General features: G+C 39.7%; 1 protein-coding gene across 3 annotated transcripts in view; it reads left to right on the forward strand.

The window, feature by feature from the left end:
• RELN (reelin) overlaps positions 1 to 27,378 on the forward strand; it is a 495,439-nt gene that overhangs the window by 416,803 nt on the left and 51,258 nt on the right. For all 3 annotated transcript variants that reach the window (XM_004739578.3, XM_004739579.3, XM_045089693.1), the window contains exons 39-46: positions 2,122 to 2,293; positions 2,408 to 2,510; positions 4,232 to 4,461; positions 8,377 to 8,597; positions 10,177 to 10,324; positions 12,647 to 12,905; positions 13,770 to 14,019; positions 17,557 to 17,725. In XM_004739578.3, the coding sequence (XP_004739635.2) occupies positions 2,122 to 2,293; positions 2,408 to 2,510; positions 4,232 to 4,461; positions 8,377 to 8,597; positions 10,177 to 10,324; positions 12,647 to 12,905; positions 13,770 to 14,019; positions 17,557 to 17,725 (1,552 nt within the window). The remainder of the gene's footprint in view (positions 1 to 2,121; positions 2,294 to 2,407; positions 2,511 to 4,231; positions 4,462 to 8,376; positions 8,598 to 10,176; positions 10,325 to 12,646; positions 12,906 to 13,769; positions 14,020 to 17,556; positions 17,726 to 27,378) is intronic.

A 27,378-nucleotide genomic window follows, 5' to 3' on the forward strand; every position in this document is an offset into this window, starting at 1 on the left:
AACATGTTTGTTTCTAAGATGTGGAGGAAGTGTTTGTCAACTGGGAAGTTTCATTGTCTGTGACACACATTTTACCTAAAGGAGTCTCAATGAATAATTAACTTTATGTATCTTTAGTGTCTCTTTGTACTTGACTCGTCAGTTCTCGATGATGTAAATATAGCTAAAGCCACTTACAGAGCTAAGGTTTTTATTAATTTTTTTTTTCAGAGCTAAGGTTTTTAAAAAACAATTGAGCACTGAGGCACCTGGGTGGCTCAGTCGGTTAAGCGTCTACCCTCGACTCAGGTCATGATCCCAGGATCGTGGGATCGAGTCCCATGTAGAGCTCCAGGGGAGCCTGCTTCTCCCTCTGCCCCTCTGCCCTTCTCAGGAGCACACTCTCTTAAATAAATAAATACAATCTTAAAAAAAAAAAAGTTCAGCATTATCATTAGTCACTCATCAATTGTAACTACATTCCTGCTGAATTCATTTAGGAATAAATAGTTCTTCTGAGTGTGGCATTTCATTAGTGAGACAGAACAACATTGCAGCAAAATACCATGACAAAGTGACAGGGACTCACACCAAGCAGAAAGTGCCTTAGATAAAATATTCTTATCACATACCCCGCTTCCGTTGATAAGTTAAAGTGAATGTATAATTTAACAGCATTTCCAGATGGTTACAGAAAATGATTTTACAAATTTGTAATGTTTTATTGCTTCCAATATTTCTATTAACTGCCGATTATAAAGGACCAGACTCTACCAAATCATGCATTTAATGGCCTGAGTAAGCATAGAGATATCCCATTAAGCAGATTCTTTGCTTAAGGTAACACAGAAATGAATAAGAAAAACGTACCGCTAGCTCTAAAGCTTAACCTGAATATTTACCTCATAACTAGTAAACCAAAAATAATTTTTAACTTATTATAAACAGAAAGAAATAATCTTTTATAATCACCAAATAAATATGAATAAATATAAATACTACCAAGTTTCACAATCCAGAGAATCATTGTCTTCATGTTATGGTTGGAATGCTTACCTGGTTTTTCTTTATCGTTTTCACCAGCTGCTTCCAAAACAAGAAAAGAGAAGAAAGCTGCTAGAATTAGAAAAGTGATAGGTTGAGGAGAGAGAGAGAGGGACACATGCAACTTCATTTAAATCATCAGATTATTTCTACAGGTTCCTGTTTACAGATTATGTATGTGTGTGTGTGTGTGTGTGTGTGTGTGTGTGTGTGTACAGAAAAAAAAAATATATATATATATTCTAAGAATTGTAATCAATGTAGAAAACAATAAAGAAGCATCCTTGAGGAATCTTGATGATTCTGCTTGGCATGGTCTTACCTCCTTGTTTCCCCCTGAGTCCAAACAGTGCTTTGCAAAGGCAGCCTGGGTTTGCCGTCCTCCCTGCAAAGTAGGTACCTGCCTTCAACACCCAGGCTGGGTTGCCGAATCAAGTTCTATGACAGCCCAAGGAGTGATTTCACTAGTTTTTTAGATAGTTCCACATAACTTTAAATAAGCATAGAAGTTTTGAAAAGCATTTGAAAGGATATAACACAGAGTATTTTCTTCTGTGTAGTTCTAACAATTAGATAAAATTAGGCATCAGACCAGCGTTTTCATGACCACAGCCCTTCAGCCCGACTACAGCACGACGCTCAGTCATGAGCTGACTCTAAAAGGTAGTAAGAGGCTCCTCAGATCGACTCGTGCACCTCAGTTTTAAATCTGCAGGCTTGACCCCTGTGCTCACAGATTCAGATATCTTACAGGTTCTCCTAAACCTTGAAAACATAAACCCCATTCGTGGCAGTACAGGCTCTAACACCACAGCACTGATTGGAAGGGGAGCACAATTTCTCAAACCGAATCAGCTTTCTGAAATCAGTGAGGCTGTTCCTTGCTCTGTCAACTTAAGGTGATTGACAGCTTGATTTTTCCATACTCGAATCGCTTTAAAGACGTGTTGTGTAGTTTGTGTTCCTTTGTCTGGAAAGCATATATTTAACCTGTTGTTACTGATTCCCTTCTGTCATTTACTTTCTTCCAAAGAGCAAACATGTCCCTCCAGTTCTCACCATTGGAAAACTTTTTTTTTTAATCCAAAAATGCCTTAGGTAAGAAAGAAGAAATCTGGATTGTTGATGACTTCATTATTGATGGAAACAATCTCAACAACCCTCTGATGCTTCTGGATACATTTGATTTTGGACCCAGAGAAGACAATTGGTTTTTCTATCCCGGTGGTAACATTGGTCTTTATTGCCCATATTCTTCAAAAGGAGCACCGTAAGTCTTTCATTAAGACTCTAAAACAAAAGTCTATACAAATTTTGCTTGCTCTATATAAATCACAGTGAACTTTTGCCCAAGCGGATTTCTTCTTGTTTTCTTCCATAACAGCGAGGAAGATTCAGCTATGGTGTTTGTTTCCAATGAGGTCGGTGAGCATTCCATCACCACTCGCGACCTGGATGTGAATGAGAACACCATCATACAGTTCGAGGTACTTGACTTTGTTCTATCAGAAATGCTTTAAATTTTATCTTGAACAAAAAGCCAGGAAAGAGAAGGAAAATCTCAGGTAGTTTTCCTGCATTATGACTTTCCCTTTTTCCCAAGGACAAAAGAGGTTTTACATCATAATTCATTTTTATTAGCAGAACCAGTTGTCCTACTAAGTCTTACATCGGAATTTTTGTCCTTTATTTATGATATAATCTTCCTACCTACTACAGTGGGAAGTTATTGAAATAAATTATTTTAAACATTATAAAAATGAAAAAGGCCATACTATTCTAATATGACTGTTTTCACAATCTTTATGTGTTACTTAAGACTCAGTCAATGTAACTACTCTTATACCAGGCTGGCATATTTATATAATATTTATCATGGTGCCATGAATTTTACAGATAAAACAACACTACACTATTTTTATAATTTTTGTGTATTTCACTAATATTCATGGACCTCTTATAATTTGGAAGAGAGCAAATTAATAATGTATAAAGAAAAACTTGTATGTATTTCAAAAACTTAGATAAAGTTTCAAAAATGCTTGTTTCCTAGCTGAAATCTCTAGCTACCGTCGGTAGCCTCTAAATTAGAGTTGTCTCTTGCATCTCAAAAGTCAGAGACCGTGGGGCACCTCGATGGCTCAGCGGGAAACCTGCTTCTCCCTCTCTCACTTCCCCTGCTTGTGTTCTCTCTCTCTCTCGTTGTGTCTTTCTCTGTCAAATAAATAAATAAAATGTTAAATTCTTTTTAAAAAGTAAGAAACCAAATGGCACTTTCATAGAGAAATTATTCTGTATCTATTTTAAACTTTCTCTAATGTTTTCTAGTTTTATTTTAAGTTCCTTCTATTTTCTAAATACGTGTTTAAATGTTAATAAAAAATAGCACCTGTGGCCCTCTTCTGTTATCAGAAGGACTTGGATAGAAACAAATGCCTATATTTGAAAAGTTTGTCTAATGTTGATACTTTTCAAAAGGTACAAGGAGTAAGTTCAACAACAGAAATTATAAATATAAATATATCTGGGTGCTACAACAGCAAGAAAATAGTAATCTCACCTGCAAGAAGGGAGAACTGCATAGGAAGAATTACGTGCATTTATTTATTTAAGTTTTAGTTTATTTATTTGGAAGCATGGAGAAAGGAATGAAGTGGTTATTTCCCTAATGGCTAAGGTCTTTCTGAACACGCATTCCCTGTGCAGGACAAAGAGGGACAATAATTGTGTTTTGTTGAATACATATTGAGGTTTTTTTCACGTGCAGAACTTTGAGGATCATTTGGAAGGTGTCACACGAAGGAAAAGAGAAGGTCTTCCTATCTAGCGGACTGAAAAAAAGGCTAATGGTTATAAGTCAGGAAACAGTCTTTTCATTACAGTTTGCTTGGTTTGGCTATGAAAGTAGGCCAGAGGTACAATTTGGAATCCATGCCAGCCTCTGCCTTACCCACTTCCTAGCTTTTTATAAAATGAGGGAAAATAAATTTTTTATGAGGCCCTTTGAGGTTCTTTATGAAAAAATTATTATTTGAAGGTAATATATGATATTACTCAGTTAGGCAAAACAGAATTTTACAGTGTTAAATATTTCAGCAAGGCAGTTCCCAGGAAAATGGACTCTCAAGAAAATAATGAAATGGTGAATCATTTCAGAGCCTCTTGCTCTGAAGTAATTTGTATCTGTTTTTTCCCCTTCCTCCTGAAGATCAACGTGGGCTGCTCCACCGATAGCTCCTCTTCCGATCCAGTCAGACTGGAGTTCTCAAGGGACTTTGGGGCGACGTGGCACCCACTGCTCCCCCTCTGCTACCACAGCAGCAGCCACGTCAGCTCGCTGTGCTCCACCGAGCACCACCCGAGCAGCACCTACTATGCCGGGACCACCCAGGGCTGGAGGAGGGAGGTCGTGCACTTCGGGAAGCTGCACCTTTGCGGGTAAGGACCTGCCGCTTCACACGGCCATCTTTCTCCATTGACAACATTCTCCCTCATGTTACCACTGACTTGCCACTCTATGTGGGGGGGCGATTTCCCTCTAGTTCTCCACTTCAGCACACCAGTGGTTACTCCAAACGTGGTACTCCGAGCTGACACACTACTCAGTTTGAAGATAGATTTCAAAGAGTACATCATGGCTGCACTCTGTAGTGATTCGTATCCCCCACGGGTCTTTACTAGATCCATGAGGAAGCGACAGAAGTATGGTTTTCTCCTAATGTTGTAATTCTGCACAGCACCTGCCCCCACCTCCCAATATAAATACAGTGAGAATTTTATGACTTTCAGACATCTACCTGTGTCTCTTATGGAGGGAGGGGGCACAGCGGGAGGATGGAAGCCCACAGAATATTCTAGGTGCCTCATTAAAAAAAATATGAATTGTTCCATTCCCTCCCCCAAAGCATTTCTGCTTTTCCAACTTCTCTCAGCATTCTTGCTCCATATATTTGACTCTTCTGTTGAAAGGCTATTTGGGGATAAAGGGCTTCAATTCTGATAGAAATGAAATGAATTGTTCAAAAACGAAACCTAATAATATAAGTGAACAAAGAGAGGAAGTCAACAAAGCAGGCTGCCTCGGAATTTGTCTTTTCTCTCAGAAGAAAGAACCTGTTCTTTCAGGGTATGTCAAAAAAAGAAGAAAGTACTAATATACTTTCAAGATGGAAATAGATTTATATTCCCGATGTGAAACTCAGCATAATTAGAAGTCTTGGGTCTTCAAGCAAAATGACTAATACCTAGAACTTTTCCAAAAGGGTGAAAGTGAATTTTCACAAGTCTGTGTTCTCTTTTAACATAAATCCATTTGCTTTTCATCATATCATCAGCATAATTTTTATAATTTGATTGCTAAGGACTTTAATATTTTGAGCTGTCAAGGATGTCATTTACTAATTCTTGCTATTACACCAGCATATGATTCCAATGGAAAATCCAACCAAAAAAAAAAAAAATGAGCATTACTAAGCAGAATGTCCTCACGGTTCTCTAGAAGGTAAAGCAGGCACAACCAGAAAGCTGTTGTTGCTGGGGGTGGGGAGGATTGTCTATAGAAGAACAGGGCAGGGAGAAAGAGTCAGGAAAAAGTTTTTATCCAAGATCAGTTGTATTATTTAAGATCCTATGTTGCAGGAAATATGAAAGGGCTTACCAAAACAGTGGAAGAACTTACTAGAAGCGTACTGGGGAATTTCAGGGATGCCCCACTCCAAAAGTGTGAGGACCTCAGCAAAAGGAGTGTTTGATTCTCATTTTTATCATGCTGACTTTAACATTTTTCAGCAAACGACCACTCTCATGTGCTGGAACTCTTAATTCCGCATTTCTAGAAAAGACAGTCTGAATCCATCAGCTGTAGCCAGAAAGCTAATCTCTGCAAGAGAACCCCAGCTGCCAGAAATCCATACTTACGGGCAGTGTAGACAGGGAAAGGCCTGCTGGCCAATCAAGCAGGCACCTATGACCAAGATCGTGACCATTATGGTTGTTGTTGAAAAGCTCCAAATTTTCTCTTTAAAGGACCTCTCATTTCCTGCTGGTGCTCAGCTAAGAATTGGATTAAGTACCAGACCACCCTAAAGATAGGGTAGAGGCCATGAGTTTACACTGTTTTAACAACTGAGACTTGCCTCGGCACGTTCCCACATGACAACAGTCTTCTTTTAAAAATATGGGATAAAGTCACAGGACAGTTGCTGCAGTGTCATGGAAACCACCTCACATAGAACTGGTGACATCCACGGGGCAGTGCTGACGCACTAGGAAATACCATTTGGAAATCTGATGAGAGAAATCATAAGGCAATATAATTTGAACATTAGAAATGCATGTACTTTCACCCACATTGAGTGTCAGTTTAAAATATACCTCTTCCAATGGTAAAGGTACAGAACTTGGGCCATTGTTTTGCCATTTTTATTTTTACAAAAAGAAATCTGTTGCTGAGACATGTCCATTCTGAGAATGGTATGAAATTACCTTCCCAGCTGCCTTCAACCATTTCTGCGAAGAGAAGAATTTGCCTTAATAGTGTTATCTGGTCCTTGTTTCAGGAAGAGAATTAGCACTCTTCTTAAAACCCACACAAGCATGAATTGCTGGAAGGCAAAAGTTAAATTTTCTCCAACTCAGTGAACCATTGCTTGGTTTGTATTCAACATGGCCCATAGTGACAGTACAAGCTAGATGCTAAAAAATATATATATAACCATGTTTAAATTACCCTTTTCTGTGCACTTATTGTATGCCAGGTACCAAAAAAGCATCAGAAATGTTTTCAGGTGCGAAACAGACCATATTTGCCTCCACATCTAGTCAAGTCACATTTGAAGCATGAAGTATTGAGCTTCCATTGAGTTTTATTCATGTCACCTTGTGTGACATGAATAAAACTAGGAGTCTTTTTGTCTGTAAAACTTCCTAATTGCTTTTGCTTTATACAGTTTCATAATGAGTCAACCAAAACCTCTGTCTAAAGAAAGCACTGTTGTGTGCTTGAAATTTTAAGTTTGTGTTTAAAAAACAGATCCTTTTGAATACCACTGGCTTGGGAGAGCAGACGCTGACACTCACCAGGGAGGGTGGCAGCGGGAAATTTTCAGAATAAGATTTCAGCAGAAGGGAAGTGCAGTGAAACCAGACCCTTCAGCCCATTTATCATAGTGCTTGCGGTTTCTGTGTCAAGACAGGTGAACAATAATAAATATCCAACCAACGTGGTTCATTTGTATTCAGAACATTTGAATAAATAAGAAGTTCAAAAAAATCCATGTAGGCTTTTGTTCAAAGGAAAACTCTAGCCATTTCCCTCAGCTCAGCAGTCTGAAAGTTCAAAGGGTAGAAAGTGCTTCTTGCCAAGACTATAAACTCTGACAAGTATTTGAAAATAAAATGTAATTATGAACTGGCATTTTGGCAGCAGCTCAGTATGGTTGGAGTCTTGAGATAAACAATGAAATTTGGGTTAAAATTATATGTGGGAACTTGACTCCCTCTGCTTTACTATCTACTAAGCTTTAGAAGCCTAGTAAATAATTCCAAAATTGACTCCTAATTCCTGTTTCTCAAAAAATTATTCTGAATTTGGTTTCTATGATCACTGGAAATGGGACACATTGATAGGGTGCAAAAATGAATGTGCATGCCGTCTCTGTATCCATCCCCTCAAAACTAAATCTGTCTTCTTTGAATTGAGTTTTATGTCTGATAAAATATACTAAAATTTTTTGGATGACTACCTAAATATGTAGATTATTTTCAAGAAGCTGTCATCCACAAGATGATAGGGCAATATACTTGGAAATAAAATTAATTCATGGTTGTTGAGGGCTGGAACTAGGATGGTATGGGGAGTAACTGCTTAATAGACACAAGGTTTTCTTTTGGGGTGATGAAAATGTCTTGGAACTTGATTGAGGTGGTGGTTTGCTAAACACTGAATGGGATGACTCCCACCCCATTGTACTCTTTAAATGGTTAATGCTTACTTTTGTATAACGTGAATTTTTCCTCAATTTATGAAGAAAAAATGAGTTATACAGAGTGTAGATAGTCAGAATGGAGGAAGCATCACCAAAGAAGTCAGTATTGAAAAAGGTGGAGGGTCAGGTGGAGTTTGACCCAACGATAGGATTGGGAAGGGCTTACAGGAAACAGGAACATAAACTGGCAATTATCTTGGAGATTGAGGAACAGAGTTTGTGTTCTTGAGATGTCAAATTGTGTTTTCTACTTCTTGAGTGTGGTGCAGAGGTAGTAACTGCCCACTGCTCCTTGATTGGATGGCCTTACTTTGAAGCTGTGTTGTTATGTTGATTCAATTTTAAAAGCCTTGTGCCTCTTTTCCAGATCTGTGCGTTTCAGATGGTACCAAGGATTTTACCCCGCTGGCTCTCAGCCAGTGACATGGGCCATTGATAATGTCTATATTGGTCCCCAATGTGAAGAGATGTGCAGTGGACATGGGAGTTGTATCAATGGAACCAAGTGTATATGCGATCCCGGCTACTCAGGTCCCACCTGTAAAATAAGCACCAAAAATCCTGATTTTCTCAAGGATGATTTTGAAGGTAATCTTTTAAAATAAAACCTAGGTAGCTTTGTGAAAGAACTTACGTATTAAATGTAATTTGTAATACAGAAGTAATCACGAATCCCATTTTAACATTCCATTATTTAGCCTTACAATTGGGACCACCCATGGCTTCATTTAGTTCTGAATTATATGGGGTTCTGTGTTCAAAGCAATGCAGTGAGAATGAGTCAGGCCATGCTTGAGGGAAATAAATCTGTTCACCACTTTTCTATCACATGGAATCGCTGATTGATGATAATTTTAAAAAACTATCTCTAGAGAGTTAATCCTAGATAGGAGTCACTCATCATCAACTCATTGAGCAGCCTCTCATCACTTTCTGTACCTCAGTTTTATATTCTAGAATCTCACATCATTATGTCTGATGATGTTATAGATATAGATATGTATATGGATATGTACTCTGATAAAACAATGGGAAACCATTCTCATAAGAGAAAGTCTAAACAACTGTAATAACTATGCATGTTAGGATAGTGGGATCAGAAGATTTCTTTCTTTTTCCCGAAAAGATTTCTTTTCTTTTTCTTTTTCTTTCTTTTTCCCAAGTTGTTTATACAATTGTTATAATAGACTTATGGTTTCAAGGTACAATTTAATATTAGATTTAGGTATATCAACACAGTGGAGTGTGATGCAGCCATAAGAAGGAATGAAATCCTGATTCATGCCACAAGGCGGATGAACCTTGAAAACATGCCAGGTGAAAGAAGTCAGACACAAAAGGCTAAATGTCATACGATCATAGAACATCCAAAGTAGGCAAATCCATAGAGACAGAAGGCCGATCAGCTGTTGCCTGGGGCTGGGTGAGAGGGAGAAGAGGAGTGGCCGCTTAATGGGTATAAGGTTTCCCTCATGGGTGATGAAAAGCTTCTAGAACTAGGTAGTGGTGATGGTTGCACAGCATGAATATGAATGTACTAAATCCCACCAAGTTGTTCACTTTAAAATGTTGAAAATGACCCAATTTTGTATTGTGTACATCTTACCAGAATAAAAAAAAAAAAGAAGAAGAAAACCCTAGATCTAAGGTAAGTATCTGGAGAGATTTGTGAGCTGGTTTTGAAAGACATTATTTAATAGAAAATATTAAATTACTCTGTAATTTCTTCCATTAAAACTGTGGTTTTTTAAAATATTTTATAATACGTGCCAGACACGGTCCTCAGAGTAGCAAAGACAGAATGAAGAGGCCAGTGGAAAAGCTACATAAATTACCCTCTCTTACTTTTGGCCTGAATCACTCTCTGACTAGCCAGTGTCATTTTTTGCACTGTAGGAAAGCTGAGCGAAGGACCCATCTGGCTGGACCATAGCTACTCGGGAAAAGCCCCACCCCCCCTTCTGTCTTGTGGCCCCTTAGGTTAAAGAATTCAGAAAGCTGAACTGTTGAAGAGACCTCTTCTCCCAAAATACGTGACTTTACATAAATAGTATTCATGGCTTTGTATTTTAAAACTGCCCAAAGCAGTTTTACCTCATTCCTTTAAAAAAAAAGAGTATGACTGTCTTTGGGGTCATAGGTAAATCACCCTTACCACTTTTTTCAGGTCAGCTAGAATCCGATAGATTCTTACTAATGAGTGGTGGAAAGCCTTCTCGGAAGTGTGGAATCCTTTCCAGCGGAAACAACCTCTTTTTCAATGAAGATGGCTTGCGCATGTTGATGACAAGAGATCTGGATTTATCACATGCTAGGTAAACGTTTTTAGATGCTGTTGAGAAACCACATTGTGATGTACAGTAACAGAACATAATCAAATCAGAAAGAAGCCAACATCTCAAGGACAAGGCCTTCCGCTGGAAATGCTGAGCCTCTCTCTTATCTAAGACTCCATTAAGACACAATTCATTTAATTCTGATCCTAAAACCGAGAGAGCTTGGTGAAATAAGCTAGATCAGAAATGAAACATAGCTAAACAGACAAAAGTTAATATAAGATCGGTGATATTTACAAGGTGGTTTCTAGGAAATGACAATGGTTTGCTTCCTTTCACTTCAAGAAAATAATGTTGCATCTTTTTCATCCACCTTCTAGAGAATACTTTGTCTGGGCACTTGAATGATGTGGAAAGTTATCTACATGCTTAATAGAAAGCTTAATTGAAATACAATACATCCTCAAATTACCAACCATTAATTTTCTGTCCATTGGCAATTTAAGTTAAGAATATTTGAAGTGTGGTCTTATTCTTAATAACCATTTCTTTCCAATGATTTGCTCATGCTTTCTAGGCACTCATTTTCTGATTTGAGCACAGCCTCTCAGAAACAAACATTTTAAACTGGCTCAGAGGATTATGTCCTGTCAAGATGTGTATCCCTTGATCATTTGACGAGCCAAAAACTTAGTCAGGAAAATAAAGAAGACCACTGAACATGTGTAAAATGGAACCCTGACCTATTTTTGCAAGTGAAAAAAGAAGTCGTGTTTTGGGTTTTTTAAAACATTTCCGAGTATCTTAAAATAGATCTTAACATATGTATCTTCCTCTTTCACCTAAATCATTTATTTATTGAATTATTAATTTGACCATGCTCCATAAAAAAACAATTCTGTGAGATAATAATTTTACAGTAATAGAAAGCAAAATTTTTTTTCTCTTCAACCTATTTTAATGCACATAGTTTAATCTGATGCTCTTTATTTCAGATTTATCATTGGCTGCAGAGTTCTCTAATTTAGAAATTACTGGATTTTTCTAAATAATTCTGATGTGGATTTATCCATAACTAAATTAATCTACAAACATTCCCTGATACAAGTAGACAATAGACCAAAAGATTTTTTTTCTGTAAATGGTTATTATTTTTATAGATATCGACATTCACTAGGCACTAACTATGTATTTTTTTTTTCATTAATCCAATGTTAAAAGCTCCATTATTTATCTCATCTCAGTAGCATGCTGTGTAGGATTTGCATACATTGACCTCAAAATGCTCCATGTAAAATCCCAATTTTCTCAGGGTTATAAGATAAATGAATGCCTAGTTAATGGGATGGGGGAGGGGAGGAACCCATAAAGAGTGCATGGCTTTATATATGGAACTGATAACTTTTATTATAAGTCCCAATATGCTTCCTGTGTTTGACATGCATACATAATTGGGCGTGTGTGTTGGGTTACACATGAAATTTATTCCGCATTACAGGCTAGCACGGAGGCCAGACCAAGCACCAGCAGCTTGCCTGCCAAAGATAACATGTGATCTAGTTTTCGTTGGCACCCCAGCTTGTTGCTGCCACTCTGTCCACCTCCCTGCCAGCTGGGAAGGCTGCCCTTGGCCGGCTGCCACAGTTCTTGATGGCCAGTATCATCCATCCCAGACCCGGCAATAGTCAGAGGCTGACACAGCCCCCCCATCACTACCCCACGCTCATGCTTCCCTGCCCCTGGCACAAAGGATGGCAAAGAGGCCCAGTTTGATACACCTCTTCCAAGAGATGCCTGGCCTTTCACAAAAAGGCACTACAGCTGCTGCATTTAAATGTGTCTCCCCCAGGCAGTAATTGGAGATCTGAAAAACGGCTGGTAAAACCAGAAGGTGTATGGTTTTGCCAATTAATGGCATAAACTACATTCATAACATTCTTCCAGTTTCAGAGACTAAGGACAGATTCATCTTAAATAGATAACAATACACAGCCCCATGCTTGGAGAGTCTTGGAGCCCTTCCTTCTTCTTACAGGATAACCAGAGGGGACAGTGAATGCTCAGTTCCCTCAGACTTATCTGTGTGGAGGGGGCCAAAATACAAAAATTGGTACAGAGTTGCCTTTTTCCAGACTTCACATTTTATTAACTCCCTCATGTTAAAAAGGAAAATTGGACTTTGAAATGATTGCTCGGGACATTGATTAAATCATCGTATTCATTAAAGCCATGCACTCCTCTGCCCACCCCCCCCCCCAACAACCTGCCATGATCCTGTGGGCTTTTCTTTTGTAAATAGCGTGAATTTGTCACTGAAGTGTGTTAAAAAAAAAAATCTACAGTCAGTCTTCCTCGTGTCAGATTTGTGCAGTTCTTCATGAGACTGGGATGTGGTAAAGGTGTCCCTGACCCCCGGAGCCAACCTGTGCTGCTTCAGTATTCGCTCAATGGTGGCCTGTCATGGAGTCTCCTTCAGGAGTTCCTTTTCAGCAACTCCAGCAACGTGGGCAGGTATATCGCCCTGGAGATACCCCTGAAAGCCCGCTCTGCTTCTACTCGCCTCCGCTGGTGGCAGCCGTCTGAAAACGGTCACTTCTACAGTCCCTGGGTTATCGACCAGGTCAGTCCATTCAAGATTATCTATTGTAATTGTTGGCACTCGAGCCGCGTGCAGCCTAGATCGCATTCGGTCCAGCCCCCTCACTCAGCCGAGGGAGCCCGGGACCCACCATTGAAGGACTTGCCCACGGCCACACAGCTAGATTAGATATGCCATTTAGCTTCCTTTCGTTCTCTTTTCCTTCAGTCAGCTGAGCCTATAAAAACAAACAGCACAACAGAAGGCCCAGGTCCTGCGCATAGAGAAATCTGCCATATGGGTAGAGGGACTTTATCAAGCGTGATGTGAGGTTATAATTCTCTGAAAGGGAAAATGTGCAAATTAGCCATGGTACCACATCCAGTCATTTCCAAATCCTCTTTCCTAGCCTTTGAAGAAGAAATAAATAAATCTTCCTAACATCCTTATGGAGAGTTCTAAAGGATCTTCATACATAATAAACCGCATATGAAAGAGAACTCAAAAGAACCTGTTAACAAACGGTAGAATCCAGGCAAAGACCTGGAACTGAAATGCCTTAGGATACAACTGTCCTTAAATAGAAATTTCACATGGAACATAATCACACATAAAGCCAAGTTTTGCTTTCCCAGCTTGGGCGCGTGTAGTTTCCAAAGGCACAGTTTGGCCCACGAAGGCTGTGAATGGTTTTGTCAATACCTCGATTTGTTTTCTGCCGCTTCTTGCCAGATGGGCAGGCAGGCCACATAAACAAAAGCATTCTGAAAGACCCCCAACAGGAGGCTCGCCGCGTGATGCCAGTGTTGAGCAGTCCAACGGGTAAATACAAACAAGAACACCAAACTCTCTCATATCTCAAAACCATATTGAAAATTCATTTTCTTTTAAAAAAATGCGTTTCAGATTCTTATCGGAGGAAATATTTCTGGCAATACAGTCTTGGAGGATGATTTCACGACTCTGGATAGTAGGAAATGGCTGCTGCACCCAGGAGGCACCAAGATGCCTGTGTGCGGCTCTACCGGTGACGCCCTGGTCTTCATCGAAAAGGCCAGCACACGCTACGTGGTCACCACAGACATTGCCGTGAACGAGGATTCCTTCCTACAGATTGACTTTGCCGCCTCCTGCTCGGTCACCGACTCTTGTTACGGTAAATATTCCATCTCCGGGGAGAGGGACAGACATGTGTAAATGGTCATCCATCGCCCCTCTGACAAGTCTATAAGCAAAACAGAAGCGTGCATCAGTCCAACCATAATCGCGTTCTTGAAAATGGTGTATATACGTCAAGTTTTAGAAGTTTCTTTTTTAAAGCATCAGAATGTGAGCTTATCTTTAAGTGTATGTATTTGAAGACTTTTTTACGTATAAAGAATAATGCCTCATTTATCTCCTTTGGAAAATCCGGATTGTTTTTTTACCATCAGACTTGCAGAATTAGGGACTCTCGTCACATAGAGAATGCCAGCATCAGCAATAGGATTTACACATGAATTGGTATATACATGTGTTTTAACTCATAGGGCTTTAGATTAGTTCAGCTACTGTCTTCTTTCCATCATCCCAGGAATCGTGAAATTTTGCTGTCCCCATTTTACTTTACACTTTTTGCCATTCTGGGTCATAGCATATTCTAGGCCACCTTCATTGTGGCCAGTGTGCATCCTCTGAATTGTGCACATTCATTCATTCACACTCACATATACCTTGCATGTGGGTGCACACGCACACACATGCACACACACACATAGACACACCTATCTTAGAAGGTATAAAGACTGACATCACTGCATACTTGGGCCCTTCACTGTAACTTGCAAACCTGTCCAGATTCTGAGGGTCTTCTGGTCTTTTACCTCCAGAAGATCCAGACTTCTTCCTGGAAGTATCATTCTTCCTCCAGGAGAGCCAGACTAGAATGTCCACAAGGACTATTTTCTGTTTTAGATTCCAGAGGGCCAACATCTGACAAATTTGGTTACTTCCAAGGTCTTGCAAAATCCACATTTTTCAGATTTACCCTAGTTTTAACTTAAGGGACATATCTTAGAGGGAATCCCAGAAGTGCTCTTTCCACCTCAGATTCAGTCAGTCAACTCTAAATTCATCAACGGGGTGGAACTTTAATAAGGATAAGGTACACATCTGTCTTCAACAGGTATAGCTGAGGGGTACATCAGAAAGTTAGAGTCCGGTAGATGATGAAGTCAAGTGCTGTATGCATTGGTACTACAGCATAATGTACTGAAAGCTCAAAGGAGAGTGAGATGACCAATGGATGGCCAATCCAAGGATCTGGGGAAGATTTCACAAAGAAGCTTAGTCTCAAGTGGGCATTGATGATTGGAATGGATTTGAAGGGTGGATGGAGAAGAAAGGACATCCCAAGCTTGCAGCATAAACAAAGAAGCAGAGATGGTGTCCTCCTCATCCATAGGGAAAACCATGAGCAGAACAGCCTGAACAGGCAATATTTGCATCTAGTGGAGGAGAGAAGAGTGCTGCTTTTGAAAATAGAAAACGACGTTAGGGTCTTAGATACCTGCTTCCTCCATAGCTTGGGAAGGCAATGAGAACTCAGGTAAGTTATGACCCAGTAGGCGTACAGCAGCACCAGGACTGACGCTCTGCCCTCATAAGTCCAGTCCTCTGTATTTTCTACTGCAGGCTGGTGCATCCTCTTGAGAAAGGTTGAACTGAATGATACAATCGAAGAGGAAAGTAGATAAGCAGAGTTGGCAGCTAAGGAAGAAGAGCCTTGAAAGGCACATACTAGAATCTGTGCTTGACGAGGACATGAATAAAAGGGCACAAGGGCAGGCGAGTGACATGGTCTGTTTTAGGGAGATTAGCCCAGGAGCTAAGAGAAGAATCCTAATAAAGAACCTCAGTGGTCACCTCTGTAGGAGGTGATACGGTCTTCACTGTGTGGCAGGAAGAAAACTGGAATGGATAAAATTGAATGAGACAATGCAAGCACAAAGGAGAGAAGCAGAAAAGTCTCAAAACCAGGTGCCAGTTTGAATATAGAGAGTAAAGAAGAGAGAAGAGTAAATTTCTAAAATAATTTCTGGATTTTGAACCCGGAAAACCAGTGCCAAAGGTATGGCCATTGAAAGACTTGGGTAGTTAAGAAGAGATGTTTATTTATGGGGGGAAATGGTGAGTTTTTATTTAGTTTGGGTGCAAGTAGCTTTAAGTGGGGGTGCCCTTGACTAAAGAGGATTTACAATATAGAAAGCAGGAACTTTGTCTAAACTGTGCATTACAATATGCCAACATCCGATGCGATGCCAGGCTGAGTAAACATTTATTGAATGAAGGAAATTAATTGGAGACATAAAATTGGCAGTTCTGGGCACAGGGATAATAGTTAAAGCCCGAGGAGTATACACAGAGAATAGAAGGCCAGAAATGGAGTTTGGAAGAATGCCCATAACTGGGCTCGTTAGTACGGGAGTCAGAGGGAAAGTAAGACAGGAGATCCAGAATAATGTCCTCCAAAAGAAAAGAAAGTTTCAAGAACCAAGGAATAATCAATAATGCCCATCACTGTAAGAAGGACAAGAACAATGAAGTCTGAGCAGGACCACTGTATTTCACTAGAAGGGTTGCTAGGGACCGTGCTGCAGTGAGGGGTCCCACGCCGGCTGTGCGTGAGAATCACCTGGGAAGCTGCATGGCTCCCAACACCTTGGCTGTGCCCCAGGAGAGTGAAATCACAGTCCCTGGGGCTGGGATCCTGGCATTAGTGCTTTCTAAAGGTACCCAGGTGATTTCAGTGTGCAGCCACGTTTGAGAATCATGACCTTAGAGGAAGCAATTTCAAGACAGAAGTCGGGGCTCGAGTAGTTTTGACAGAGACTGAAGCAGGGAATCAAGAGGAATACAAAACATAGGTTCTAAGTTGGATTTTTCAGACAAAACAGAAAGAAACTGCTTTTCCTAGACCCACAGCCTGACTGCATGCTTGGCTACCTCCTTATACCTCTCTGATTCCCCAGTACCTTCCCTCATACCGTACAGCAGGATATGTGAGCACGAGGGATTTTGCTATTTCTAAGAAGCTTTACCTATAGCAGGAGCAAAATTGGCATTGTTAGTCAGGGTCCCTGTGGAATGGTCAAATTTTGAGAAAGTAGATCAATTTTTTTAAGCTATGTAAAGGTAATCATTAAAAAGTATGGTTACTATGTTTGTACTTGCAAGTTAACCATGAAATAAACAGACATAGTTGTTATAGTATATATACATATAATTTTATAATTTCATAACATACCTTAACTATTTATATACAATATACTATATATATATATATATACACACACACACACACACAGTAAGTATATATATAACTACCATTACTATTGCTTACCTACATATGAGCAATGGTTTTGTTATGATTAGAAAGCTTCTCAGTATACAGAGTGATTCAGGAAATTTTATTTTATGTTTCACTTGATCCTAGCCCCTTGAAAGAAAAATGATTTTAATCTGGTAAGTAAAAATTAGTAACTAGCATTATATAGAAGGAAAAATAAAACCAAGAAATATTTCAAAATAGGAAACATAAATACAGAGGAAAATCAAATTGACATTTGAATTAAAACATAAGAAAACATAAGTAATTATGGTTCCTGGGTCTACGTACATGTATTTCTATGCAGAATAACATTTTCTGTTCCAGCTATTGAATTGGAATACTCAGTAGATCTTGGATTATCATGGCACCCATTGGTAAGGGACTGTCTACCTACCAGTGTTGAGTGCAGCCGCTATCACCTGCAGCGGATCCTGGTGTCAGACACATTCAACAAATGGACCAGAATCACTCTACCTCTTCCTCCTTATACCAGGTATGGGTGCTTCTGCATGTAGTGAACCCCATTTGATATTATTTGACATGCTGGATTTTAAGACAACACGTTTGAATGATATACATGCAATTTGTTCCTTGGTGATGGTATTGCCAGGCATGAATTACTAACCAAAACAGGGGCACCTGGCTGCCTCAGTCTGTAGAGCATGTGACTCTTGATCTCAGAGTTGTGAGTTTGAGCCCCACATTAGGCACAGAGTTTACTTTTTTAAAAAATGAGCAAAATAGGGGGTACCTGTCTGCCTCAATCAGTGGTACATGTGACTCTAGATCTTGGGGTCATGAGTTCAAGCCCCACATTGGGCATAGAGCTCAGCTGGGGAGGGAATGTGCTATGGTAAGAACAAAAGGGGGGGGGGAAAGGAAAGAAAGAAAGAGAATTTAAAAAAAACAGGGTGCCTACCTGGCTTGGCTAGAAGAACATGCAACTCTTGATCTCAGGGACATGAGCTTGAGTCGCACATTAGGTGTAGAGATTACTTAAATAAGTAAATAATTTTAAAGTTTATTTTCTTAAAAAAAATAAAAATAGAAAAGCGAAGTAGAAACCAGTTTTTGTGGTGACATGGTTCTGTGATATCCCAAAAGCCAGGTCTATACTGACTTTTACTTAACATATTTTGAAAAAATGGCATATCCAAGAAAATAGTGGCTGAATCAGTGAGAATTGCCAGCTTGATTCACTTAAATTTAAAGGAGTCACATTAAATACAGAATAGATTTAAATGGAGTCTACTTTCTGTTCAGTCTGACTACTGTAGAGACAATAGTGAGTAGTGTCAAATCAAATAGATAGAGCAAATAAATGTATATTAGAATTATTGTCTGCTTTTGAAATTGTATTTTTAAGAGTATCTTGAGAATTATTGCCTGGAGCATTCTTTTTCTATGGAAAACAATGATGACTACATCATGCATGGTGCCTCTAAGAAATGACGGTGTCTTCATAAAAGTGCCTGGTAAATGCTTTATTTGGGTAAAACAGAGACTTCACCTTGCCTAAGGGATAGGGCTAACGACACTCCCTTTTCGCTAAGTAGGTACTAATCATAGGGAAGCTTTAAAATCTTGATAGTAATTCCCATTACCTCCAAAAAAAAAATGCAAAATGGTAATCATTTGTTGCCATTAAGAGAGAAGCAAAGCTTCTGTGGAATAGAAGGTACAGTTTGGGCTCCCCACAAATGAAAAATGAATAAATCTTCCTAGCAAATGATCATAAAATTCAACTATTCATCTAGGACATAACTTTTCTTGGGATTATCATAAATGGACTGGTTGTGGTTACTAACAGCCAAGGGCTCCTACAATTGCTGGCTCAGAGGTACAAGACTATATTAGCTGTCAGTAGAGTTGCCAAGTTTAAATGAGATACGTGAGATTTTGTTGCTCATTAAAGGTATTGCCGTGCATGAATTATTAAGGCGATCTTAATAAGTAAAATAGAAAAAAAAACTCTATTAAGGCAGTAGTCTTCTAAGGCTTTATGAATTCTGTGAATTATTACCCAGCTACTTGGTAGCATTTTGCAAATAAATGACATTCTAAGATTTATTCCAGCTAGTCATTATACCCTTGAGTCTTCTACTCAAGAAAGGTAATTATTCCTCATCTTTAAATCTGTATTTTAATTGTCTTTTGCACATACCCATAAGAATTTTGACCCTTTTGAGTGACATTTAAAAAATCTGGTGAGCATCCATTTCTTCTTGTTATCATATTGAAAATATGCAGTTTGCTTATCATGCTACCCTCAAAGCCCTTGTTGTACAATGGCCTTACTGCCTTACAGTAGGCCCTCTGGGTGATTCTGAAAGAAATGCACATGCATAGAGCCCAAGCCAGACCCACCTCTTACTATGCTCTGCCATATGCCAAAGATCATTGGAACAATGTGCGAGGCTCGGAGCACTTTGTCTCAAACACAAGTTAGTGTATCTCAACTATACGTGCTCTTAGTATCCTATTACTTTTTCAATATGGCATTTCTGTGTTTTGAGCTGAACTTACAGCCTCAACATCTGCAAAGTATTGAGACATCTGTGCTTGCATGGTCACTAGGACAGAATTGAGAATTTCAGTTTGTAGCTCTTTGCTGTAAACAAAAACGAGGCTGAAGACTTGAAACTTTGTGTTAAGTAGGGGTGAGGAGTGACCATGACAATGTGCCGATGGTAGATCTGTCCGCTCACTCAGTTATGGTAGAAAGACAAGGCTAGGATCCCCGTATTGTTGGCAGAGCAGTAATAAGAGTCAACTGAGACTCTTGCACCGTGCATAATGTAGTTGTAGATGTTTGTTGGTATCCACAAACTGACATCAAACCCCTACCCAGTCTAAAATGGCCAGTAGTCAACAATGGAGATTCTTCCTTCATTTAGTCATCCATTAAATGAATATTTTTGAAACATTTATATGCTAGGTCTGTACGAGGGGCTGAACTTATCCCTGCCTCAACAAACTTTACATGCAGTGGGAGAGAAATCACAAGTAATCGCAGAAGTAAATAAAAAATTCAACTGCAGTAGGTGATGTGGGACAGTTGCATGATGCTGAGAGATTATGTGTCCTAGGGAGATTTGTCTTAATCAGCAAAGTCAAGGGACACCCTTTGGAGGAAAGCATAATTGAAGTTAGAGCAGTGTTCCAGACAAGGAAGACAGCCTATGGTAGGAGGTAGCAGGCATATCTGAGATACTGAAAGAATGGATCTGACCTAGAGAGAAAGTGGAGTGAGATGGAGTCAGACCATGAAGAGTATTGCACGTCATACTGAAGATTTGGGGGTATGTCAAGGATGCCTGGGTGGCTCAGTCAGTTAAGTGTCTGCCTTCAGCTCAGGTCATGATCCCAGGGTCCTGGGATCGAGCCCCACATCATCATGCTCTCTGCCTATTCTGTTCTCTCTGCTCAATGAGGCATCTGCTTCTCTCTCTCTCTCTCTCTGTGCTCTCTTCCTCTCCCTCTGTGCTCTCTTCCTCTCCCTCTGTGCTCTCTCTCAAATAAATAAAATCTTGAAAAAAATTTTTTAAACAATTTGGGAATATGTCATATAGGTAGGTGCTTAAAAACCTACTAAAGTGCTTGGGAATAGAGGGACACTGTTGCTGCTCAGATTTGCACCAGAAAAGCTTATTCTAATTGGAAGACAAATTGGGGATGATAAGAGTTCCTGGAAGGAGACTCTTGAAGAGGCAGTGAGCGCTGGTAGCTTGGACTAAGGTGCTAGAGACATGAAGGGAAGTAGAGAAATTCAAGAGAAATAGAAGCAAAACTGAGTTTCATGGTGAAGTGGACATAAGAAGATGAGGCCAGGGCCAATGTTGAAGATGACTCTGGTTTCTGAGTTGAACTGAATGGATGCTCGTGCATTTCACTGGGCAGGGAGCACTGAGATTGATCACAAGTCACATCACACTCTGCCCTAGACGTTTCTATCTAAATAAACTGAGAGGGCTAGAATCCTCATCTCTATCATTCCCATATATACTGGTTCAGTTAGATCTTACTGGAAATTTTTAAAAAATGAATGGAGATCATTGTGGTTTAGTGGAGACTCTGGCTTTTCAGCCCTGTGAGCTTTTAAAGAAGTCATTCCATGTCCCAAAGCTGTAGGGTCCTCATATGAAAAGTGAAGAGACTTTTTGCCATATAAAAACTCGAATAAATGTGCAAGGATGAGCTTGGGACATTGTGAACATTTATATTACATAGATCATCATTATATTTATACATTGACTACATGATCACACTCGGGATTATCAGGCTTTATCTTCAGTCAGATTAAGAAGTCTTCCTAAGCTCGCTTAACAAGAGAAGCCAATGGTAATGGTCAGACACTGTCTTAAGTTCCTGCCCTGAAGCAGGTTACCATCTGATTGGGGAAAAATTAACAACTTAAAAATAAAATGTGCCGTATGTAATTGAGAGCTTCAATGAGGAATGGGCTAGGGATGCCATAGATACTGAGAGATGGGCGACAGTGTTGAATGCAGACTTAGAGGGGGGGTTGTGGAAAAGATGGGCGCTCTCCTCAAAGGATGGCTAGGAATTATTAGGTGGGTAAGGAGAAGAACATTCTAAACAAGGGAAACAATGTGAACAGGACATAAGGGCCTGGCAAGCGCCCAGGAGTTGCTGATGAAGGCGGAGAGCTCATACCTGGAAGCTGTGGAAAGTTGTTTGTTCGTGGAGCTGGCTGAACTTACAAGCACTGAAGCAAAGCAGAGGAGTTTAGACTTGATGGGAAAATAAACTGTGGTGGGTTTTGAAATGGAGAATGTTCTTCCAAGGAAAACAATTCTCTTACGTAAGAGAAGGTGGCAAAGGTGTTGTGATCATGACTTATGTGAAGTAACAAGGGTCTGGGCTACAGCTAACAAGAAGGGGATGAGATGGATATTACAGGACATTTCAAGGAAAGAACTGACAAAACTCACTAGCTGCTTCTCCACCGCACACATCAAGAGATGACTCTGGAGTTTGAAGCCGGAGAGAGCAGGGAGAAAGCTACAGTTGACTCCAGGAGGGACAGTGTGACAAACTTAACCAAATGAAGCTGAATTCAATGCGATGGCTGGAAATACAAATGAAGGCATCCATCTGACAGAGATGGGAAGGTCGGAGCCCAGGGAAAGGTGATCAGCTTTGGAGGCAGGAGCACAGAGGTGATAGGCAGTGTCATAAAACTGTCAGCCCTCCACAGGAGAGCATTTAAAAAGAAAAGAAAGGACCTGTAAATTTAATGGCAGAAGGAGTGGAAATGGTTATTAAAGAGACCGTGAGGATACAGTTAGGGAGGCAGAGGAAGAATCACAAGAGCATGGCATCCGTATGCAAGCGAGAATAGAGTATCACGGAGGAATAAGTCACCACCTGTGACGTATGCTTCTGGGACTAAAGAAGAAAAAAGTTTCACAGTAAATTTGCTAGATTTTTCAGCAAGGAGATAGTCACTGACCTTCAAAAGATACTGAAAATAAATACAGCTTGTCTGGTCCCAGAGCCCATGGGCTTACCCACTATATTAGTCCTACATTTTTATTGCTTACCTAGGAAATATGGTCCTGGAAGAAATAGGAGGGAAGAAGGCGGGGTATCTTGAGAGACGCTGAAAAAAAATGCAGAGATGCTAAAATCAATTTCACAGCCCGTAATCTGAATGTGCCTCCTCCTACTCACTAATCCCGGATCTAAAATTAACAGGTGGCTCAAGTAGCATGGGTTCTTGAAATGTCATCTGAGAACCAGGGTGGGTCATTGGAAGGACAGGTAATTCAAATCCACTGAGAAAGGTGGCGGGGAGGGAGGTGCTGCCACTGGAAGGCTCAGGTGTGACTTGGCTATTTTAAGTCACAGTTTGAAGATGATCCATTCCCTCCTACTGGCCCTAATGACCTGGCTGATACCATTGTCTTTAAAGATTAACTGTAACGCTTTGGAAGCCAGGTGGTTTTAGCCACAGCATGGACACTGCTTAACGTTTGCAGTTTACAGAAGTGATAAGCACCAGAAACAGCAAAAAGACTGTGGAAGGTTTGGGATAATGGAATAGGATTGGGTTGTCCTCTTTTTAGGTAAACAGATTTAAGGAGGGAGGATATTCTTCCATGATAATCCCAACTATAGGCAAAGAAAGGATCTTATGCTAAGAAAACCAAATGACTACATATAGTATTTATAGGGTTTGTCATGGAGAGATATTCCAAGGAATTACAAGTTCATTTTTTAAAGGACAGATTCTTAAAACTTGCCTCAGTACTATTTATCTCCATTGTCACTTCCAATTTCCCAGTTATCTTTTAAAAGACTTTTTGAAAGCATTCATATTACTGAACATCTTGTTAAAAATTTTCAGTCAAGTCAAGGAAGCCATGGACTTCTCTTCTATATCCATTTTCTCATGCATCATTTTGATACTTTGAATACCATTGCTATTACTTTACCAAATTCGTGTTGGTCTTTCAGTACAACAGAACATAAAATAATTTTGTCTGGTATAAACCATGGTACTATAGACTTTCACATACTGAATATATTAATACTTTCACATTATGTGAAGATAAATAAAACCTATTTCCATTTCCACTACAATGGAGAATAAAACTGCGTATAGAAATTCTGCATTCCAGCTAAGCTTTCTCAGTTGTCAACCTTTTTGCCAAAGTTTTGTTAGGAAAATTTGAGGTTTGGCTGTGCTTTGTACATATTGCTATGTATGAATTCTTAAGATTGCTTTAATAATTAAATATAAGTCATTCTTCATTGAGAAGGCATTTTAAAAATTATAGGAAATTCCTTTTATTTGAAGGAGAGTCCATTGTATTTGATGCTCTCAGTAGGCCTACTCAGAACACTATAGTTTTTAAAATTATCATTACTAATTATAATTATCAGCAAAAATAATAATTCCTTATTTTACTAAAATGAGGATAACTGTTTTCCTTTCTTTGTAATCAAATCAAAATTTTACTCTCGCATTTCAAGGGACCACAGATTATTTTTGGCTCACATTTATCTATTTAAAATTACAAAATTTTAGAAAATAACAAACTATATTTCAATATAATCATCACCCAGCTTCAACTGTTATTAATTTATGACCAGTCTTGTCTCTTCAATAGCACCACTCACTCTGGAACCCCCTTTTTTTTTTTAAGATTTTATTTATTGATTTGACACACAGAGAGAAATCACAAGTAGGCAGAGAGGCAGGCAGAGAGAGAGGGGGAAGCAGGCTTTCCACTGAGCAGAGAGCCCAGTGCGGGACTCGATCCCAGGACCCTGAGATCATGACCTGAGCTGAAGGCAGAGGCTGAACCCACTGGGCCACCCAGGCGCCCTGGAACCCCTATTTTGAAGCAGTCCCCAATCAGATCATTTCAACTGCAGATATTTTAGTATGCAGCTCTAAAAGAGGACTTTAAAAAATATAATTATGATATCAATATCCCACCTAAAAATAAATGAGTTTCTTATTCAATATTTTCTTACTCAATATTTACTTAGTCTTCAGTATTCACATGTCCCTGTTTGTCTCATAAAACATTTTATCATTTTTTTCAAGTTAGAATATAAATCAATATAATTGGTTGATATGTGTCTCAAGTTCTCTTTAACTTTGAGGTCTCAATGTTAACCTTTTCAGATGAGGACTAAGACACAGAGAAGTTATGTTACTTTCCCCATAGACATATAGTCGGTGGCTGAACCAGGAAGGAAGAAAGGCCACGTGGGATGGCCTGTTTAAATTCTTCTGTTGCTAACTCTGTTATGTGCTTTCCACCAGAGTTCCAGGGAGGTATCTTGTAGGATCTAGGTCACTTTAAAAGGACACCTTACCTTTATCACATTTGTTTGGGGTCATAACCTGTGGTCCAGACACTTTCTCCTCTCATTCCAGTATTCAGACCCCAGCATTTTGTAAGAAATTTAGAAGTAGGGAAGACTAGGTGACAGTAAATAAGTAAATATTCTTTCGAGGGTAGATTAATGTTACCTAAAAATCCCAAAATGTCACAGTCATTTAGTGTCCTACAAATTCCTAGTGTTAATTATAATCACCGAAGGAATTTTCTACCAAAAGGTCTGGAATGCCTAAATTAAGAACTCCAAGCTCGCTGCCAAATCAGTGGTCTTCCAGCCTTTACCTGCTATTCAAGACAACTCGGGTTCTCAATAACACATCAGCTCCAGCAGGAGATAACAGTTCTAGAGCCAGTTCTCAACTAAGAAGCTATCGCGGCCCCCTCCTTGAGTGGCAGTCCTTCCACCTGTGAAATGAGTCAGTTGTACAGAGAAGTTTCTAAGAGTCATCCTCTCATTTCCACCCCAAAATTCAACCTCCTTCTTTTGTTCATAGTTCAGTGTCTTCTTCATGAGGATCTCCTTCAGAGGAGGGATCCCCTGGCAGACTACCCATCCCTTTAATAAAAGCCCCTCGCCATAAGTAATTCATTCACATTCCTGGTACCAAATTTCAGGCCTCCTCTCTGGAGCCTACTTTTTCTCTAGCTCTTATCTGGATGTCATGGGTGTCACCCGTGGGTCCACTCTGTTCAGGTGCGCTGATCTCTACTTCCTCCCCCGTGTACGCCTACCAGTGGGATCGCTGGGTCATATGGTGACTCCATGTCCAACATGTTGAGAAACAAAAACATGTTCTCCCCAGCAGCCACGCCAGTTTGCATTCCCACTGGCAGTATATGAAGGCTCCGCATCCTTGCCAACACTTGTTACTACTGTCTTTTTTTATTACAGCCACCTAGTGGGTAGGAAGTTGTATCTAATTTTGGTTTTGATTTGCATTTCTCTAATGACTAATGATGTTGAACACACACTTATCAGCCATTTATAGAACTCCTTTGGAGTATTCTCACTTTTGCCTAACACAGAAAAATAGGCTCGTGGAGGAAATGGTTTTCCAGGATAAAGACAGGACCTTGGCTGCCAAGGGAAATAATAGAGGCAGGACCTTGGCTTCCTTGGGACATTGTAGAGCCTCTAACTAAATACAGAGGGCCAAGGGCTTCAGCTAGGACATTAACTTGCTGAAAGAACAGACAGACTTGGGTGTACACACAGCAACAATATACACGGCCTTCCGTAGCTGAACAGCTGCTCATATTTAGAGGTCGTGGTAGGGATAGGATGATTTTGTACAGTTTGAGTTGGTTTTGAGTTTACTCAAATACATTGTAGTAACAAACCAAGAGATTCTTGCCTTCTCTCCGTTTCGTGAGTGAGACTTACAGCCCTATGAAGCGCTGAGCTTCAACTTTTCCGTTGAGAGTAAGAGGAGTGGCTATATTTACTAGTCCTAAATATTTTATGTATTTCTGAGCGTAAAGGAAGCATCAAGGAAGAGTGAAAATGTTTTTTTTTTTAATTCTGTATGGTTCCTATCACAAGGCTTTTTTTCCTGATGATGAGGATGACAAGAGGACTTTATAGGTAGAAAGAGTAGTCCTGGAAAAAAGAGCAGATACAAAGACTCAGAAATGTGTTTAGAAACCTATTAAAAGGTGTGAAGGCAATGTGGGGAAAAATTCCCTGGGAGAGCAGAGATGGAAGCCGTACTAGCGAGGGTAACATTTTTTAACTTCATAGCAATGGATGTTCAATTATTAAACAACACTTATGGAGCACTTAGTATGTGCAGTTGATGGAGAGGAAATGATATAAATTCAGAAAAGAAGCAAAGGGAGACATTTCAAGGAGATGGAAAAGGAGAAATATGCTCTGGGGCCACTTTCCCCAAACTCCAAGAAGCAGCAGCTGGTGGTGGCTGTCATTATAAGGAAGCTTCAGGATAAATGATGACACCTGCCAAGGGACTTCACCAAGACACTCACAGGTCTTGGTAAACACAAGCTAATTAATTTTCACAACACCCTTGTGAGGTGGGAAGTAGCATTTTCTTAGTTTTACAGATGGGGAAGTGTCAGCACATAAACATAAATGATTTGGCCCCTTTATATAGTGAAGTTGTGACAAGGTTGGGACTAAGAAGTCCTAGAAATTCAACTTCCAGACCTTCATTTTTCAACTTATATTCCAACTCATCCCCTTAGTGAAAGTGTCTCCCTTTCCTATAAAATAATATTGGATAGTATTTTTACCCCTGTTTTA

This window comes from Mustela putorius, unplaced genomic scaffold (assembly GCF_011764305.1).
Source record: "Mustela putorius furo isolate JIRA1106 unplaced genomic scaffold, ASM1176430v1.1 tig00003845_pilon_pilon_pilon, whole genome shotgun sequence".
NCBI classification, from domain to species: Eukaryota; Metazoa; Chordata; class Mammalia; order Carnivora; family Mustelidae; genus Mustela; species Mustela putorius.